Genomic DNA, 18,324 nt, shown 5'->3' with positions numbered 1-18,324 from the left:
TTTGAGCGATATTCAACTTTCTTATTTTAAATTGGGAGCCATATTTTTTTTCATAATTTGGAATATATTAATTTTCTTGATTCAGAAATGTTTAATATGTTCTACTTTTACAAAAAAAAAATATCAAAATTGAAAAAAAAATAAGCAATAAAAGTTAATAAAATCTAGTTGCATGATGTCAATTATGCAATAAAAAAACGGGATGGCGTTTCAACAGTACTTTAATAAAATTAGGTAGACATATTTTCTGATTTGTAATTATTATTGTTATTAATAATTTCAAAATAGATTGCCAATCCTTTCTGATATTTTGCTGCTTTTTGACATTACAATAACGGTATTGTGTTATTTGACACCACGCACCTAGATTTTATTAACTTTTATTGCCAATTTTTTTTAATTTTTGATAATTTTTTTAAAAATATTTTTTGTAAAAGTAAAACATATTACACATTTCTGAATCAAGAAAATTAATATCTTCCAAATTATAAAAAAAATGGGTACCAATTTAAAATAAGAAAGTTGAGTATCGCCCAAAGATACTAAGACATTTAGAAAAATTCTAAAATTATCAGTTTATAGTAAATAAAAGCCATTTAATTTGTTTTTAAAATTTTTGAAATTAGTTCATAAATAAAAATTCTAAAATGCCTGCCGTTTTTTAAAATCACCCTGTATAAGCAATATTTTTTTTTACCAGATTGCAATTTGTTGATGATTAATTTTCTTACCATAAGTTTCCATCTCGTATAGCTTTCAGGTCATAAAAATTAAAAAAAAATATAACAATTTGTAGCAACAACAAAGCAACAAAAAAAAATCAAAAATTAAATTTTTCTCCAAACGTCACAAAAGGCACCATTTTTTAGTTGTTTTTAGACAGTAAAGTAGGTAATTTTGTTATAAGTAATGAACAGCGCTCGTTGACATGGAAACACGTTGTTTGCCTAGGCAGAAAAAGTACTTTTTGTGACGGCTACTATTTGAGACTGACATTTTGTATGGCACTTAACTTTGAAACTCTTTGAAACCAATATTTTTCACAGTAAATGTCATCAATGACAACTACATGCATAGCCATCCATGTTTTTAGTTCAATTTGCGTTCACTCATTGTTAAACGAATCTAACGTTTGGAGAAAAAGTAGCATCTGTTATTTGGCCGAAAAGTGGCTTTGCTGTCTCGCAATTTTGCATACGCTACGCTTCGTCTCGCTACTGCAATTTGATTGCTCGATAAAAAGTACCACTTTTCTGCCGTATGACAAAATCTACTATTATATGAAGAACGTTTTAATTACTTTTATCGATATGTCTATCGCAAAGTAATAATTAAAGAAGTGGCAAAAAATGTCAGTTTAGCAATATTCGTGGTAGAGAAATGTTGGTTTTACAGTGCCACATAGTTAAAATTTGGATTATTTAGAGATATTTTTTTTTATATTTTTGGCAGTGGTTTCTTTAAAAGTGTTGCGATGAACCTGACGCTTCAAAAAGTGTTTTCTTTTCGAATAAAATCAATTGGATTGTCCAATGAAAGGCGTTTGAACATTTTACGTATTAACTTCAGGTAAATTTTTTATTATTTCGTTTCTAATTAAAATTTCAGTTTGCTGATTTCAATTTTTTTTTGCAGAATCATTATCTACACCAGTGCCTGATATTGTGTTTAAAATATTGACACTTTATTCGAGTTCATCCTTTATAAACTAAATTTAAGAAAAAATAAAAATGGTGGATGCGCCGGGAAATTTACCATATAGGGTCCGACAAAACTTGTGTCCACCCCCAAAATCGTCTTTTATTTTAAAGATAAAATTTTGAAAATTCGCATACGCAAGCTCTATAAGTTGACGTAACAATATGTTTTGATCACCGATAGTTTTGGCGTCGCGACGCCTTAAAAAAGTAATTTTTAATCAGCAGTTCCACACGAACTGAACCTGACACATTAAAAACTAAAACATCTTGCAGAAACGTAATTTTGTTAAAAATCGAATATATAAATCTTAAATTAACCAAAACCATGAATGGTTGAATTGTTTGCTTCTTGATACTTTAAATAACCACCTTCTTTTAACTACACTTTCGTTCATCTATTTTAATTAAACTTTTCGCTTAACTTCACTTATTTTTTTTTCACTCAAAATATAAATTCCAAGAATTTAAAATTAGTGGACAAATCAGTTTGAACTATTTACTTAACACATCAGATACTGAATACATAAAAAAGTAATTTCATAATTTGTTTTTGAATTAAAACTTTGTTAAGAAAATTTGTCACACCCGTGACAATATTTTAACAAAAGTTGGCAAAACTGGTTGAAATCTGTGGAGTTAAAAATTGATAATTTGTATACAAAGTAACAAATTGATAATGCAGTTTTTGCACTAATTAAAGTTAAAAGATATATTAGAGAAATACTGAAAATAAATGTCACGGGTGTGACAATTGTTAGATCGGACTTTCCAAATTTGATGATTTAAGGCTTAAACATGTACACACAGTTGGTTTTAACAACTCCTATTAAAATGCTCACATGTTAAAGAAACTAGATGGTATGGGAGGCACAAATAAACGTATCGTTCACAGAAAGGCAATCAACAATTCTGCTAAGGATTTCTTCTTGAAAGCAAAAAATCAATTAATAATATCAATATTTTGTATACTGGTGAATTTAAAGTCAAAATATCTGAATCAACTAAGTAAAAATATTCAAGCAATCAATACCAAATATCCAACAATATCTCATATTTTGTCCAAATAAAGAAGTTACTTTAGGGTGGATGTAGGTATGTCTAGCGGATATAAGTAGACTCGACCGATTTGTGAAACCGAAATTGGGGGCTGTGGGCGCCTTCGTCTGTGTAAAATATGATTTACTTTGTTCAAAATGTTACAAGCATTAATAAAACTAGTCTTTCTGCTACATTATTTTCGTTTTTTTGCAACGCTTATTTAACAAGTTTTGCTTTGTCACGCCCGTTACAAATGTATGTCACACCCGTGACAGTTTTGTAAAATATACAGTGCACAATTGAATTGATTATTCTAATTGCAAAGAGGCTTAAAATGTCCCCCTATAATTCATATATTTGTGTACTAAAGGAGGAGGAATCAGAGTTTTGTGATTCGCAGAAATATAGAAAAATGTTATTAAAAACAACAAGTTTAATTTGTACGCGTCACACCCGTGACGCTACAAATTAATTTATTTCTCTATGATCTACAGTCATAACTTAACAAATTTTATTTAGATAATTTGGAGCACTGTAACCTATCTGATGACAGTATACTTTTGCTTGAAAATGCTCTTGGTCAAAAATAAATTAATAAAATGTTGTCATTTTGTCACACCCGTGACGTATGGAATTGCTGTAATATAAAGTAATATTGTGCAAATTGTATCAAAATTAAAGGATTTTTTTTTTAAATTGTTAGAATTTAATTTTGTTGTTTTAGTTCAAAGAAATTGGAACATTTATTAAACATAAATTGGCCACAATGTAACAATTCTTACTTTTATGAAATCAAAAGGCAACAATTAGGCAGAACCTAATAGACATACAGCGTTGATCGATGATTGATGTTGCCATATGAAAATCAATCAAAAATTCATAAAAATTATTCGGTCTAAAAACCAGAAAAAGGAGAAAAATTCGTTAACGGGTTATTAATGTGTAAATTAAAATAATTTGTTTTTCGATTTATCTAAATTTTTTTTTAAATAATTCAGTTGAACTAATAACTTTTTTTAAGGTAAATTATTGTTCATATTAATGAGTTTTACTTTGCTGTATGTTTTTTCCTTTCTGTTTTGAGATACAACAAAAATGAAAAAAAGTAATTTGGATAATTAATGAAAATTATAAGTTTTTTTTTAAATAATTTGATGAGCCAATAGGTATTCGAAATCTTTGATTGTTTGTACCTAAAATCGGTAATTTACATGATTCTTTAACAGGAAACAAATTGTGGCCACACCGCAGCGTTTACAAAGTGAACATTTAAAGCAAACATTGCTTTCATAAATATTCCGAATTTAAACAATTAACTTTAAACGACTGTATTAATAATGTTGTAATAAAAGTTTCAGTTGGAAAAAGACCAAAAAAAATCAAAAGTAAATGCTTCATGATGAAAAATGCACAGAATAATTATGATAAAGTTAATGTGACATGTGACAGTTTTTCCGCCAATCAGATGTCAGCAATCCTCAAATTAGTTGCGAGATTAACTTAATTTTAATTAAATTATTGTGTTAAAATTATTGTGTGTTGAAAAAAATTATTAATTTACCAACGACCTAAGGAAATTGTAAACGTATTGTATCGCCTAATTGCAACGGTCAAAAAAATCTTGAAAATTCTCGAAATTTTATTTAAACCTTATTTAAACTCACCGACCGTGGCGACATCTATGAATCTATCTACTATTTGATAGTTGTGCTTTGACAGCTGTCAACAGTGTCATCGTGTCATCCTCAACAAAAAAGAATTGCCAGTCATCACATTGCACAAAAATTAGCAAATAAAGTGAATAAATCATTCAAAAAACGAAAATGGGTAGTGTTAGGGTGATCAACGATGAAAATCACTTCCAAACAGAATTATCGAGTGCCGCTGCTCGTCTAGTAGTGGCTGACTTTACTGCCAGTTGGTAAGCTAACCTAAAAATGTTTTTCGGTTTTATCAAAAAAGATTCTCTAGGTGCGGCCCTTGTCAACGAATTGCACCTATTTTCCAACAGTTGTCCACGAAATATGCGAAAGCCGTGTTTTTAAAAATCGATGTAGATAAGTGTCAAGAGACTGCTACTTCCCAAGGAGTGTCGGCGATGCCTACATTTATTTTTTATCGGAACAAAGTAATTTTTTTAAATTTATGGAAAATGATGTAACATCTTTGTTTTGTAGACAAAAGTTGATACGCTTAGGGGAGCAGATCCTACAGCTTTAGAGAACAAAATCCAACAATACTATGGATCTGATGACAGTGAAGAAGGGGAAACTGTTGCTGGACATGTAGATATTTGATCATTTCTTTATACTTTAGAATAACATATTGATTTTAGATGGATCTGCAACCTTTCATTACTAAAGCTCAGTGTGAGTGTCTTAATGAAAGTGATGAGCACTCCTTAGAACATTGTCTTACTGCTGGAGGTGGCTTTCTGCAGTCGGATTGTGATGAACAGGTTATCATTAATTGCACTTGTTGACTTTGTTACAAACATTTTATTCCAGTTAATTATCTCCATTGCATTTAACCAAGCTGTGAAAATCCATAGCCTAAAAATTAAAGCTCCAGCAGATAAAGGCCCTAAAAACGTTAGAATATTCATAAACCAACCAAGAACTTTAGATTTTGATCTGGCTGATAGTTACACTAGTGTGCAAGATTTAGAGTGAGTTTATAAGGCATAAGAATGAGTGTAACCGATTTATTTTAGATTGACCGTCGAGGAGCTTGAAGGGATTCCGGTAAATCTCCGTTACGTCAAGTTCCAAAATGTTCAAAATATCCAATTTTTCATCAAGGACAATCAAGAAGGGGGTGAAGTGACTCAGATTGATCACTTAGCAATAATCGGATCACCAATCAGCACTACAAATATGGGCGACTTCAAGCGAGTCGCTGGTAAAAAGGGAGAAAGTCATTAATTTAATTCCTTGATAAATATTTTGAAGTTTAATTACAAAATGTATAATGCTATACATAATACTTATAAATACAAAGATGGTCTTATAAAAGCGTTACCTAATGATTTTATGCAGTTCTCTGATTTTGTTTTTCTTTTCATTCTTTATATTTTCTACTTGCTTCCTAATATTCTCATTCTTAAATTCAATTGGTGTCTCAGTTTCTTCAAATAAAGTGCTGACTTCCATCATTCGCCCTTGTTTACTTGAAATCGAAAAATTTATAGGGTTCCCTCTTCTTTTACTTTCGAAAAGTGATAACAGCCCCCAATGTTCTGCTCGGTTTTCTTGCGATTCTAATAACCACACCGCATTCCGCGCTTGAGCTCTAAACCTGTCCAATTCTTCTAAACCGACATTTTTACTAACATTTAATCCTCTTTCTAATGGATTCACAATGTACATAGCACAGTGTTCAGGCTTTGTTATTGCAGTCGGCTCATTTAAGCACACAGCTTTTGAAGTAAAATCAAATTGCGAATAAAACTCGAAAAACTCCTTCAACAGAGACTCCAAACTTTCCTTATTATCTGAAGACTCTCTGAGTTTGTTCACATCTCTAAGAAACGTGCAGTCAATACCATCTTCAGTCATAAATCGGTCTTGTGGTTCCGCAAGTTTCACTAACGTGTTTAAGGATGGAAGAATTGGCGGCGAGTTGAGCGGTTTTTGAAGAAATGCAATGACTAGAAGAGTTAGCGAAAAGTTGGTGATCCATCGGCCTGGACTTGAATTTGTTAAACCCACGTCACTAGCCCATTTACGGACTGTGAAGATTAGAGGTCGCACCCGAGGATCTAAAGAACCCATTATGTACAAAAAGTCGGACATGTAGACTCCTGACCTGGAATGATACAATGATACATAATTACAAAAAAATCGAGAGAATTACATGTTGGCCATCGATAAATCACATTCAACGTCAGTTAGCTGTTGGTGGTATTTGATTATGGGTACTCTGGCCTGTAGAATTCTTCTGACTTGAGAGCAGCCAGGTAAAAACAACTGTAGCAAGTCTCCCATTGCTTCCATGTTGCGCTGCGAAGCAGTTCTTTCAGACCCAACGAGCCCTTTGCAGTGAAACATTAATCTTGCGTCATCTTTAGCCTGGAATCCAACAAAATGTTTAATTTGTCGCCAAGTAAGAATGATTGTACTTTTTCATCGGATAATCGTAGAACTAAGTCCAAGTCACAACCCATTTTTCCACAGCCATTTACAGAAGATCCAAATGGGTAAGCTTTAGCAGTGGGAAACATTCCTTTTACAGAATTTTCCACTTGTAGTGCAGTCAGAAATCTTAGCCTGACTCCAAGATCATTTAATTTTATGGAATCGTAAAGCTGCTCCATTTGATCTGAAATCTAAACACGTCTTAAAATTAACTACTACATGTGTTTTGGATGTGTTACAGAGTCACATCTTGTTAATAAATTCCTTATATCAGATGTTGATAAAGTTTCTGTCCCATTTTGTACGCCCAAAACAGCAGTTTTACTTTGTTTCAACTTTGGTAACTTTCGATTAGATGCCCTAAACCACAGAAACTGTGAAAAAACTGGTATAATTTGAGCATCTTCCACATAAGAACTCTGTTGTAAAATACTTGAAACACCATTTTCTGAATCAAACTCCACAATAATAAAGTTCTAAAACAACCAACATAAAAAACCAAGCAAAAACAACGTAAATTATCTACCATGGGCTCTACACCAACTGCATAATGTAGCATCTGCTTAACAGTCCCCACTGAGCTGCAGTAAGAATGCAATTCTTTAAAAGATTGTGCTGATTGAACCTGCACTACAATACTCCTTCGAGCTTCAGCACGTCTAGAGTTGATCACATCCATAAAAGGAACAAAGTGTCTTTCATCCTGTCTTTCTTGAGCTACGAGAAATTGATTTTTTGTTGACATAACCTCAAAATCTTACTTTTAAGTGATACTCGGCGGACACATGCATCTCCATCGTTTTTCTGTAAAAACTTGAATTTTAAGTTCTTGCCGAACGAACGTCGAATGTGGCATGATAAAAACACCGACATTCTTTGAAGTGGTTAACGTCACACGTGTCAAATTTTGAGGTTAGGTTTAACTTGTCGGTGCCGGTTTGTGATAATGGGGGATAAAACACCAAAGCGACCCACAACAGCCCCCAGTTCTGGTTTCTCTCCAGTTGCTCGTATGTTGGTGCTCTGAATTTATAGTAGAATTAAGATTGGAATTTTAGTGCCTGAAAGCCCTGCAGCTGCTTCTCCCCAGAAGAATTTAACAGGACTCCCACGAATTGTCAGAGATTTGGTCGCGGATGTTTATAACAATATTCAGAGGTGGAACGACTTGCACATTAAGGGGGCAGTTGTAGTTAAGCAAATTGCCTCAATTAAGGCTGATAATCCTGGAGACTTTTCTGGGCCTTTGGAGGAACTTACAAATGATTTACATAGATTGGTGCAGTCTTTGAGAATTCATAAGGACGCGTTAGTATCGTTTGCTACGCAGATAAGAGCGTCTGAGAAGATGCAGAAGCAACCAGAGCCGCTCTTCATTTCTTTAAGTGTTAATTCATTGGCAAATTTGGTTGACGAGATATCAAAAGCTTATCAAACGGAATTCAAGGTAACAGTTTTAATGTTTCCATGAGTGTATCAGTGTCGAATTTTAGGAAAAAGAGCTAGTTTTGGAAAATGTAGCTTATTCAAAAAACAGGAGTCAAGCACTGTTTTTTGCGGCTCTGTGGACATACCAAACGAACATTACCGACAGTGTAACCTTAAAACTGGAGACGTTGCTTGTAGAAACGGGTCATCGGAAAATTACCTGAGAATTTTATGTGAAATCTATAATTTCAAAACCAATAAAAGCCCATCTTTGACCAAGTCGGCGTAACTTTAACCACCAAACCCAAGCAACGCGCATGCGTACGCGACCCTGTGATCTTGACGCCTCAAGGTCGTTCTTGTCAAAGATGTGAAATTGTGCAGTGCGGTATTTCTTGCCATAACAACAAAAACATTTCGGTGAAAGTAAAGCCACTTCTGATTCCGAGTGTTTTCCTGTGTTGACAGGCAATTCATGAAGAAAGAGAAATGGCGTCCGACTCAAAGAACCAAATAATACAACGACCTACTTCTGAAAATAATCAAATATGCAGGAAAAATCCCACAAACTTGTTCCCGAAGCAGGCTGAGTGTTCGCACGTGTCGTGTTACTGGTGAGAATTCAGTTTTTGTGTTTTCTGTTTGGCACAAGTAGTGAAATCAGCATAAAATGGTAACAGGTGACTGAATTTTGAAAAATTTGACGTTTTGAAATTTTGACGTGTTGAGGTTATGTGTTTTGTTTTGATATTTCTCGGGTCGCATCGTTGTGGGTCACACAGGTCGCCTTACGTAAGCTATTTTGTTATTTTTATTTTTGTCATTCTCTAAATCTGTGATTTTTGTCGATAAGTGTGGTGTGCTTTCTTAGTAGATCGTGTAGAGTACTAAAAATCGATGACAGGTATTGACGTCTCGGATTTTGAGGTTATTTTGCAAGGGGACTGACCTAAAATCTTTATAAAAATCTGTGAAAAACTGTTTAACAGTCCCCTGAGAAAGTGCTGTTTGCGTGACTCACACGTATTATTTCTATCCCCTTAAGAGCGTGTAATATTAAATTTGGACATAGAACAAAAAATATAAATTAGCGAAATCAGGCCGAGGGGAAGACACTCCTTTAGGGTTGGTCTAGTTAGGAATTCATTTCTTAACTATCTCCATTTGGGGTTTTAACGGGGAGAAATAGCTTGTTGTATTTACTTACGTCACGTGGCTACTTTTTACATATGGTTATTTATTTAAATTATGCAAAAAGGATCGATTTACTTTGTGCTATAAATTATAATCTAATTGTCGCTTTATGGCACTTAAACATGCCATAGTTTTTCAATATTTCATGAATAATTATTACAGTAGTTCTAAATTGAAGCGAATGAAGCAAGCTTCATAATCCTACTTTTTCAAAGTCGGTTGCCTAATATAATCGTTACATTTTTATGTAAAATTATTCACAGTTCTTGTTTCGAGTGTTTAGTGTCGTATGGTGAAATAGAGCACGTTATATGTTTCGTTCTCACAATTTCTAGTTTTATTTTACGTTCTTACATAATTAATGTCCAATAATGTGTTTGAAAAATTTCGTATGAAATGTGATAGTTTCATGCACACATTCATGCGCACACCTTTGAATTTGTTGTTATTCACACAGCTTTGGTTACCCTCCACAAAGCATGGAAAAACTTGCAACTTTTTCAAACGAATGGTATTCTGTGTTATAATTCCTCGAATATTACGTCATGGTTTCTGTTACAGCGAAGAAAATGTGTACAAGTTATGTCAAGACGTCTCCACGAAGCACTCCGGCGAAATACACAAATGTTTTGTAGTTTTTGTCTCGAACCCCAGTCGGACTGTTCCCTTGTGGCGCCAACGCGCTGGTAAAGACGAAGATAAACTAGTCATTTGGGTTGGTAATTCCCTTGCAAAAGTCCCGTTTTAATTTTTTTTCTAGGATTATCATGTGGTTTTTTTGTACCACCCCGAACCCGAGAAGTGTTTAGTTTACGATTTAGATTCCGAGCTCCCTTTTCCTACTTACGTGCACAAATATGTGACTGAAACTTTCCGCACTGACCACATTTTGAAACCTGACTATTTTAGGTATGCGGAGTGTTTTGTTTGTATTGCGCTGACTTTTTCTGTAGATATTTTAGGGTGATTCCGGCCAACGAATTTTTAAAGGAATTTTCGTCGGATAGAAGGCACATGAAACGACCTGACGGGACATGGATTAAACCCCCTCCGAATTATCCCGCAATTCAGACAGCTGGTAAGTCGGAAAGCGCAAAATCTGTGACAATTTTAATTTTTTCTTTGCCAGCAAATGCACACAATCTCGAAGATTACATTCAAATGGATACCGCTAAAGGTCCCGGGCAAGTCTTGAATTTGACTCAATTTGTGCAACGCTTCTATAAGCCAGCAACATAGTTATTCTAAGGAAAAAAGAGTGAATAAACTAAGTCAATTTTCATTTGTGCTCTTATAGTAACAGAGCATAATAATAAATGTTTGTCATCGAATAAATCCAGTTGTGCTTCTCTCTATCGATCTAAAATTTATACTCTTTTTCTCTACTCATCTATCTTGTTAATGTATTTATGAATGTTGGTTGGATTTTGATGTATTGATACAAACTTTTAAGGGTTTTTACAGCGATTAAAGTACTGATTTTACTTAGCTTTGATGTCAAATGTGCTCATTCGGACGTTTTTAAATCTCTTGCCATCCACATATTTCTATGCTTGAATTTCACCTTAAGATGTGATATTTTTCTTTAGGAAAGACATTGTTGATCAATTTCATTATGTAGTTAATGTTATATGTCCACAAATTTATATAATATTTATCAAGACTTTTATATATACATGTAATGTACAATGTGTCATGTTCGAATTCTAAATATTAATGTCAGTTTTAATAACACAATTTTTTTTAATGACCGTGGGTCGTTTCTTTTAGTGTATATTAAAGAAGGTCAGTTTTGAATTCAAATTTTTACTAAGACTGCACATTTGCCTTCCATTTTATCTTATACACCACGTTTTAGCCATTTGCAAATACAATCATTTTGTTTCTCAGGAGAGTTTGTAGATTTTTAATTAAGTTGGAAAGTTCGTTTTAAAATAGGAATTAAAGTACAAATTAGTTGAGGATTTCTGTTGCTTTAATGCATAAAGGCCTAATTATAAATGTTACTTGTGATGTAGCTTAGCAATTTTGTAATTCATGTCTTATCGTTACAGAGGCGTATTGAATTGTAAATTTGTACTTTGCAAATTCAATAAAGCACTTTAATCCCAGTTATTTTTAAAATTCCCTCATTGCCAGAGTTGTTTACAGATTCCTGTATTCGGTCACGTGCCACGAATACTTGTCCGTTATTGGTTGTCGCGAAGACAGCTCATTCGGACAGGGTGGGGATAAATATGTCAATGGAATATGTTTATGTCAAAGTTGTAAACGGCAACTGCTTTCATTCCTAAAATGTGTGGTAAAAGTTTTCAAGTTTCGTGTGATTTTTCAGTGAAGTGTTGTGTCGTTGTAAATATTAAGTGAATTTAGGGTTCAGTCAGTTAAAATAAGTGAGTTAAAATGGCTTCGGGCGATACGATAGAAACTATTGAAGTTGTTGAGCCCTCCTTTACAATAAATATGAACAATACTAAAGATCCAGGAGGACTGCACGATTCTCTTGATGAAAGTGAAGGTAATTGTAATCATCTAAACAAGGAATTCCTTTGAAAATTTACCTTTCTTGAGCGTGCAAGCCACGTCAAGTTTTTGGGTCATGAATCATTATTTAACATTAAATGAATCTCTTGTCTTTATACCAAGAATTCATGCAGACAGACAAGAAATTTACAGTTAGAGCAATTTGCAAGCAACTGACCTTGCTTATTTAAATTTTCTGGGGAAATACAGTGTCACAATGACTCATATGGGGGACCCATTGACAATTCTTTATTTATGGTTTGAATTTCTATTTCAGATAAGGACACTTCAATTCACAGAACTCTCCAGGATGTAAGTAGAAAATCAATTAGTTGCACGAAATCTATTTTCAACGAGTTTTTTGTGGTACCAATGTATGCATGGGTTCACTCCCTTGTCTCCCTTGAACAGAAAATAAAAGTGCATATAATCGATCGTTAAGAATGCTATAAAACTGTTGCTTACAAAACACTTGTAGCAGGAAGAAGGAAGGCTGTTTGAAATTACATCAAATGATACTTTATATTTAGCTTTAATTATGTTTGAACGTTGGAAATTATAAACGTTGACCTGTTTTTTCCATTAGGTCTATTATAGACGGGTCGTCTTAGTTGTGTCTTTCGTTTTTAATGAGATTGTACTTTGGAAGAGTCTTTGGTCTGTTGTCCAAGGCTGGTAGAAATTTGCCTATTCTGTAATTCAAGCTTCAAAACTGTTAAAATCAACAATATAGAGTACGTGCGAATAAAACAAAAATAAAATTCCACAATTGCACTTATCCTTATCACATTTTCTTAATGGTATTGTTTTGAGTAAGTCGGAATTTCCATTTTTTGCGAAAATACGGAAATTTCTGACTTATTTAGCAATTTGAAAAGTTTTTAACTTTGAGGCGTGTTTCATGGTCGGACCTTTGAATACTTTTTAATACGGTGGGCGTGTGATAACGTGGAATGATTTAATCGAATTTTCATAAAATTAGCTGTGACACAAATACCTTATCAGACTGGAAAATATACATTCCAAATGTGGTAAAGATAAGTGTTATCATGGCAAAAATCCTTCACAAATAAGCAGGCTTTTCGGAAGTCACTGCTGTATTTAAATTCATGGACAAAGCAAACGATTCCGTACAAATAAGAGCCGTGATAAGCATGTCAAAGACCCGAAATGTGCGAAGGAAACAGTGTACTTTCGGTGTACTTCAACAAAACAATAATAATTAGCCGACCTTTATGAATAAGAAATGAATGACTTAACATGTTGAGAATGTTTTGTCGTGACTGCTTTTTGGGTTTGTAATTGACACTTGAAAATCGTCTCTTGGTACAATTGCGTCCAAAAATAATGCACCATGGTATGAACAGAATATGCACCCAACAATACATTTTACCCCTAGAACTTTTGGGGTGGTCTGCTTATGAATCAATGTTTGTATTCTTAATCAATAACCCCCTTCCCACTATAAGGTAATTGCAATTAAATTAATCTTGCATTTAAGTTTGATTGCTGACATTTTATGGAATTAAATATTAATTTTAATTAAAGATGTGGCACATTTAACAACCCAAGTGCTGTTAAAAATTTAGTAACAATACTAGTTGTTGAATACGTCATTTCGCAATTTCTTGATTTTGCTAAGCTATTTACATCATGGATACTACTTAGTTATGGCCAACTAGGATTTATAATTTTTTAAGCATCAATTTATACATTTTCTCGAGTTTTAGTTTTTCAAACATAGTTTTTCATATGTAAAAACCCCAATAACGTTATTTGGTTTCGTAAAAATCTTTGTTCTAAATTAAGGATTTAATTTTGTTTCGGTAAACCGGGTGTAGAATTTTTTAAATTATTTTTCTCTAGCTATAAAATATTGTTTCTTCAACTTTGACATAAAAATACATTTTTTAGGCGACTTAAACTGAAAATGAAATTTTTAGGCCTTAAAAGCGGCCTAAAAGTGAGTCTTTTCTGGCCGCAAACATTTTCGGCCGATCTATGGTGGCGCCATCTATCCATAGTTTTGCATATTACATCAAGATACCGATATTACCCTCAATTTTATACTTATTTGGGTAAAATCAAATCAACAAACTGCTGTAAAGTGCAACAAAGACGTGTTGAATTATTGAAAATGAACATGTCTAGCAGTGCTCCTGCAACAGCATTAAAAAACACATTAAACCTAATTCATACAAATTGTGAAGCTACACGTGCTGAAACTGCAAATGTAAATAAAGAAAATATGAATTTTTCTGAAGGATTCATAAATATTTACAATTATTTAGTTGTTATAATTGATTAAATCAATAAATCATAAATAAAAATTAATTAACTTGTAAATTTAATGATGTCGCCTAAAAAATCTTGTGTGTAACACGGCCAAAAAGTGCCATTTTGCCCTCGCCTTCTTTCTGGCCTCGGCTAGCGCCTCGGCCATTAAAAAAAGACTTGGCCAAAAAAGAACCACTTTTTGGCCTTGGTACACAAATAACTATTCTGCCATTGTTTGACACCTAAGAAACTCAAATTTTCTTAATTTTTTACTAATTAACTTATGTTTTATCTAACTAGTAAGTGAAAAAGTTACAAAACAATAAAAGCAAGTGATTTGACATGGCAAAATTGACAATTATATTTTTATTTATTTTAAGCGAAATTTGAAAAATTTTATTCTGCACTTTTAAGATAATCTGAATTTTAATCATTCGTCAACTCTATTATTACAAGTTCACATTAGATTAAAGCAAAACTCAACTTCACACGTTGAGTTATAGTTACAAGCTTGGATTTTGGCTGAATTAATATTTTTAACTCGCTTATTGAATGAGCCAAATTTTGGAATTTTTGCGAATTGTCATAACTGACACTTTTAATGCTACAAGATTAAAATTTGCAGACGTTGTTACTTTCGGCAGGTTTCTTAAGTGTGCCAAATTGCAAAATTTTTGAACGTCAGGGAAAAATTTTGAAAATTTTAATTTTTTGGACGAGTAAAAAATTCACACATTTTTAACAAACAATTTGACTCTTGTAGCTTCGCAGTTGGAAAAATTAATTTTGGCAGAATTAATACTAATAGCCGCTAATTGCAACAGCCAAAAAAATTACAAAGTATTAAGACAAGTGGAACAAATTTGAAAATTTTTTATTTTGTTGATTAACCAAAAATGTTTGAATTTTACGAAACGTCATAACTTTGACAGTTCTGATGCTAAGACAATAAAACTTGGAGACGTTGTCACTTTTGGCTGTAATTGAGAGGCGAGCGAAGCGAGCCGTTATTTGGACGGCCAAAAAAATGTAAACTATATTTGTTTGTACGTCCTGAAACTTTATTTCTAAATATTTTTTCCCCAATTCAAGTAAATTTGAATCAACAAAAAGGCTGTAAATTTGCAGACGTTGTTACTTTCGGCAGGCTTCTTAAGTATGCCAACTGCAAAATTTTTGAACGTCAGGGAAAAATTTTGAAGATTTTTATTTTTTGGACGAGTAAAAAATTCAGATATTTTTAACAAACAGTATAACTCTAGTAGTTTAGCGGTTGGAAAAATCAATTTTGGTAGAATTAATACTTTCAACCCGCTAATTGCAATAGTCAAATTACAAAATTTTAGGACAAGTGGAACAAATTTACAAATTTTAAAATTTTTATTTTGTGGATTAACCAAAAATGTTTGAATTTTACGAAACGTCATAACTTTGACAGTTCTGATGCTAAGACAATGAAACTTGGAGACGTTGTCACTTTTGGCTGTAATTGAGAGGCGAGCGAAGCGAGCCGTTATTTGGACGGCCAAAAAAATGTACACTATTATATGTTTGTACGTCCTGAAACTTTATTTCTAAATATTTTTTCCCTAATTCAAGTAAATTTGAATCAACAAAAAGGCTGTAAATTTGCAGACGTTGTTACTTTCGGCAGGCTTCTTAAGTATGCCAAACTGCAAAATTTTTGATCGTCAGGGAAAAAATTTGAAAATTTTTATTTTTTGGACGAGTAAAAAATTCAGATATTTTTAACAAACAGTATAACTCTAGTAGTTTAGCGGTTGGAAAAATCAATTTTGGTAGAATTAATACTTTCAACCCGCTAATTGCAATAGTCAAATTACAAAATTTTAGGACAAGTGGAACAAATTTACAAATTTGAAAAAATTTTATTTTGTGGATTAACCAAAAATGTTTGAATTTTACGAAACGTCATAACTTTGACACTTTTGATGCTAAGACAATGAAACTTGGAGACGTTGTCACTTCTGGCTGTAATTGAGAGGCGAGCGAAGCGAACCGTTATTTGGACGGCCAAAAAAATGTACACTATATTTGTTTGTACGTCCTGAAACTTTATTTCTAAATATTTTTTCCCCAATTCAAGTAAATTTGAATCAACAAAAAGGCTGTAAATTTGCAGACGTTGTTACTTTCGGCAGGCTTCTAAAGTATGCCAAACTGCAAAATTTTTGAACGTCAGGGAAAAATTTTGAAGATTTTTATTTTTTGGACGAGTAAAAAATTCAGATATTTTTAACAAACAGTATAACTCTAGTAGTTTAGCAGTTGGAAAAATCAATTTTGGTAGAATTAATACTTTCAACCCGCTAAATGCAATAGCCAAATTACAAAATTCTAGGACAAGTGGAACAAATTTACAAATTTGAAAAAATTTTATTTTGTGGATTAACCAAAAATGTTTGAATTTTACGAAACGTCATAACTTTGACACTTCTGATGCTAAGACAATGAAACTTGGAGACGTTGTCACTTCTGGCTGTAATTGAGAGGCGAGCGAAGCGAGCCGTTATTTGGACGGCCAAAAAAATGTAAACTATATTTGTTTGTACGTCCTGAAACTTTATTTCTAAATATTTTTTCCCTAATTCAAGTAAATTTGAATCAACAAAAAGGCTGTAAATTTGCAGACGTTGTTACTTTCGGCAGGCTTCTTAAGTATGCCAAACTGCAAAATTTTTGAACGTCAGGGAAAAATTTTGAAGATTTTTATTTTTTGGACGAGTAAAAAATTCAGATATTTTTAACAAACAGTATAACTCTAGTAGTTTAGCAGTTGGAAAAATCAATTTTGGTAGAATTAATACTTTCAACCCGCTAATTGCAATAGCCAAATTACAAAATTTTAGGACAAGTGGAACAAATTTACAAATTTGAAAAATTTTATTTTGTGGATTAACCAAAAATGTTTGAATTTTACGAAACGTCATAACTTTGACACTTCTGATGCTAAGACAATGAAACTTGGAGACGTTGTCACTTCTGGCTGTAATTGAGAGGCGAGCGAAGCGAGCCGTTATTTGGACGGCCAAAAAAATGTACACTATATTTGTTTGTACGTCCTGAAACTTTATTTCTAAATATTTTTTCCCAAATTCAAGTAAATTTGAATCAACAAAAAGGCTGTAAATTTGCAGACGTTGTTACTTTCGGCAGGCTTCTTAAGTATGCCAAACTGCAAAATTTTTGAACGTCAGGGAAAAATTTTGAAAATTTTTATTTTTTGGACGAGTAAAAAATTCAGAGATTTTTAACAAACAGTATAACTCTAGTAGTTTAGCAGTTGGAAAAATCAATTTTGGTAGAATTAATACTTTCAACCCGCTAATTGCAATAGCCAAATTACAAAATTTTAGGACAAGTGGAACAAATTTACAAATTTGAAAAAATTTTATTTTGTGGTTAACCAAAAATGTTTGAATTTTACGAAACGTCATAACTTTGACACTTCTGATGCTAAGACAATGAAACTTGGAGACGTTGTCACTTCTGGCTGTAATTGAGAGGCGAGCGAAGCGAGCCGTTATTTGGACGGCCAAAAAAATGTAAACTATATTTGTTTGTACGTCCTGAAACTTTATTTCTAAATATTTTTTCCCTAATTCAAGTAAATTTGAATCAACAAAAAGGCTGTAAATTTGCAGACGTTGTTACTTTCGGCAGGCTTCTTAAGTATGCCAAACTGCAAAATTTTTGAACGTCAGGGAAAAATTTTGAAGATTTTTATTTTTTGGACGAGTAAAAAATTCAGATATTTTTAACAAACAGTATAACTCTAGTAGTTTAGCAGTTGGAAAAATCAATTTTGGTAGAATTAATACTTTCAACCCGCTAATTGCAATAGCCAAATTACAAAATTTTAGGACAAGTGGAACAAATTTACAAATTTGAAAAATTTTATTTTGTTGATTAACCAAAAATGTTTGAATTTTACGAAACGTCATAACTTTGACACTTCTGATGCTAAGACAATGAAACTTGGAGACGTTGTCACTTCTGGCTGTAAT

At 32.8% G+C, this 18,324-nt stretch overlaps 5 protein-coding genes across 16 annotated transcripts in view; 4 read left to right on the top strand and 1 right to left on the bottom strand.

Annotated features, from left to right (window-relative positions):
* The first annotated feature begins 4,433 nt into the window (after positions 1 to 4,433).
* On the top strand, positions 4,434 to 5,752 carry Txl (Thioredoxin-like). The gene is made up of 6 exons (XM_088031779.1): positions 4,434 to 4,659; positions 4,710 to 4,866; positions 4,916 to 5,023; positions 5,074 to 5,196; positions 5,246 to 5,406; positions 5,452 to 5,752. Exons 1-6 carry the CDS (start codon positions 4,562 to 4,564, stop codon positions 5,660 to 5,662), a joined length of 858 nt encoding a protein of 285 aa, XP_087887905.1. The 5' UTR covers positions 4,434 to 4,561; the 3' UTR covers positions 5,663 to 5,752.
* MTPAP (mitochondrial poly(A) polymerase) lies at positions 5,676 to 7,747 on the bottom strand. Its single transcript, XM_088031767.1, has 6 exons — positions 7,636 to 7,747; positions 7,401 to 7,591; positions 7,114 to 7,350; positions 6,859 to 7,065; positions 6,594 to 6,808; positions 5,676 to 6,545 (listed from the first exon to the last, which is right to left on the bottom strand). The coding sequence occupies exons 1-6, from the start codon at positions 7,745 to 7,747 to the stop codon at positions 5,756 to 5,758; spliced, it is 1,752 nt and encodes a 583-aa protein (XP_087887893.1). The 3' UTR covers positions 5,676 to 5,755.
* Positions 7,748 to 7,820: 73 nt separating this feature from the next.
* On the top strand, positions 7,821 to 8,581 carry LOC148180760 (cyclin-dependent kinase 2-interacting protein-like). Its single transcript, XM_088031817.1, has 3 exons — positions 7,821 to 7,884; positions 7,933 to 8,321; positions 8,368 to 8,581. The coding sequence occupies exons 1-3, from the start codon at positions 7,821 to 7,823 to the stop codon at positions 8,524 to 8,526; spliced, it is 612 nt and encodes a 203-aa protein (XP_087887943.1). The 3' UTR covers positions 8,527 to 8,581.
* Positions 8,582 to 8,632: 51 nt separating this feature from the next.
* On the top strand, positions 8,633 to 11,607 carry tun (N-terminal glutamine amidase tungus). 3 transcript variants are annotated; one of them, XM_088031790.1, is made up of 6 exons: positions 8,635 to 8,916; positions 9,954 to 10,007; positions 10,058 to 10,211; positions 10,257 to 10,405; positions 10,450 to 10,574; positions 10,626 to 11,607. In XM_088031790.1, the coding sequence occupies exons 1-6, from the start codon at positions 8,792 to 8,794 to the stop codon at positions 10,733 to 10,735; spliced, it is 717 nt and encodes a 238-aa protein (XP_087887916.1). In that variant the 5' UTR covers positions 8,635 to 8,791; the 3' UTR covers positions 10,736 to 11,607. The 3 variants fall into 3 exon arrangements, with proteins under 3 accessions (XP_087887923.1, XP_087887916.1, XP_087887930.1); XM_088031804.1 differs by lacking the exon at positions 9,954 to 10,007 and having other exon boundaries at positions 8,637 to 8,916; XM_088031797.1 differs by lacking the exon at positions 9,954 to 10,007 and having other exon boundaries at positions 8,633 to 8,916; positions 10,450 to 11,607.
* Positions 11,608 to 11,700: 93 nt separating this feature from the next.
* The window catches only part of PIP5K59B (Phosphatidylinositol 4-phosphate 5-kinase 59B), a 47,693-nt gene continuing 41,069 nt past the window's right edge, over positions 11,701 to 18,324 (top strand). For all 10 annotated transcript variants that reach the window (XM_088050055.1, XM_088050049.1, XM_088050054.1 and 7 more), the window contains exons 1-2: positions 11,701 to 12,014; positions 12,297 to 12,331. In XM_088050055.1, coding sequence (XP_087906181.1) covers positions 11,900 to 12,014; positions 12,297 to 12,331 — 150 coding nt within the window. In that variant the 5' untranslated portion in view covers positions 11,701 to 11,899. The remainder of the gene's footprint in view (positions 12,015 to 12,296; positions 12,332 to 18,324) is intronic.

Source organism: Gnatocerus cornutus, chromosome 1 (assembly GCF_029298725.1).
Source record: "Gnatocerus cornutus isolate USDA-ARS CGAHR chromosome 1, icGnaCorn1.1, whole genome shotgun sequence".
In the NCBI taxonomy this organism is placed as follows: Eukaryota; Metazoa; Arthropoda; class Insecta; order Coleoptera; family Tenebrionidae; genus Gnatocerus; species Gnatocerus cornutus.
This window is presented reverse-complemented; position numbering and strand designations above follow the sequence as displayed.

What these genes read in the sequence shown, in the direction of transcription:
- Txl (XM_088031779.1), top strand. Translation starts at nt 4,562, where the DNA reads ATGGGTAGTGTTAGGGTGATCAACGATGAAAATCACTTCCAAACAGAA. An exon ending in GGGAAACTGTTGCTGGACAT is followed by an intron (nt 5,024 to 5,073) that starts GTAGATATTTGA and finishes TATTGATTTTAG; the next exon opens with ATGGATCTGCAACCTTTCAT. An exon ending in AGTCGGATTGTGATGAACAG is followed by an intron (nt 5,197 to 5,245) that starts GTTATCATTAAT and finishes ATTTTATTCCAG; the next exon opens with TTAATTATCTCCATTGCATT.
- MTPAP (XM_088031767.1), bottom strand. Translation starts at nt 7,747, where the DNA reads ATGTCGGTGTTTTTATCATGCCACATTCGACGTTCGTTCGGCAAGAAC. An exon ending in CAGTTGGTGTAGAGCCCATG is followed by an intron (nt 7,351 to 7,400) that starts GTAGATAATTTA and finishes TGGTTGTTTTAG; the next exon opens with AACTTTATTATTGTGGAGTT. An exon ending in TATTAACAAGATGTGACTCT is followed by an intron (nt 7,066 to 7,113) that starts GTAACACATCCA and finishes AGACGTGTTTAG; the next exon opens with ATTTCAGATCAAATGGAGCA.
- LOC148180760 (XM_088031817.1), top strand. Translation starts at nt 7,821, where the DNA reads ATGGGGGATAAAACACCAAAGCGACCCACAACAGCCCCCAGTTCTGGT. An exon ending in TGGTTTCTCTCCAGTTGCTC is followed by an intron (nt 7,885 to 7,932) that starts GTATGTTGGTGC and finishes TTGGAATTTTAG; the next exon opens with TGCCTGAAAGCCCTGCAGCT. An exon ending in CTTATCAAACGGAATTCAAG is followed by an intron (nt 8,322 to 8,367) that starts GTAACAGTTTTA and finishes GTCGAATTTTAG; the next exon opens with GAAAAAGAGCTAGTTTTGGA.
- tun (XM_088031790.1), top strand. Translation starts at nt 8,792, where the DNA reads ATGGCGTCCGACTCAAAGAACCAAATAATACAACGACCTACTTCTGAA. An exon ending in TCGCACGTGTCGTGTTACTG is followed by an intron (nt 8,917 to 9,953) that starts GTGAGAATTCAG and finishes TTATTCACACAG; the next exon opens with CTTTGGTTACCCTCCACAAA. An exon ending in AAGATAAACTAGTCATTTGG is followed by an intron (nt 10,212 to 10,256) that starts GTTGGTAATTCC and finishes TTTTTTTTCTAG; the next exon opens with GATTATCATGTGGTTTTTTT.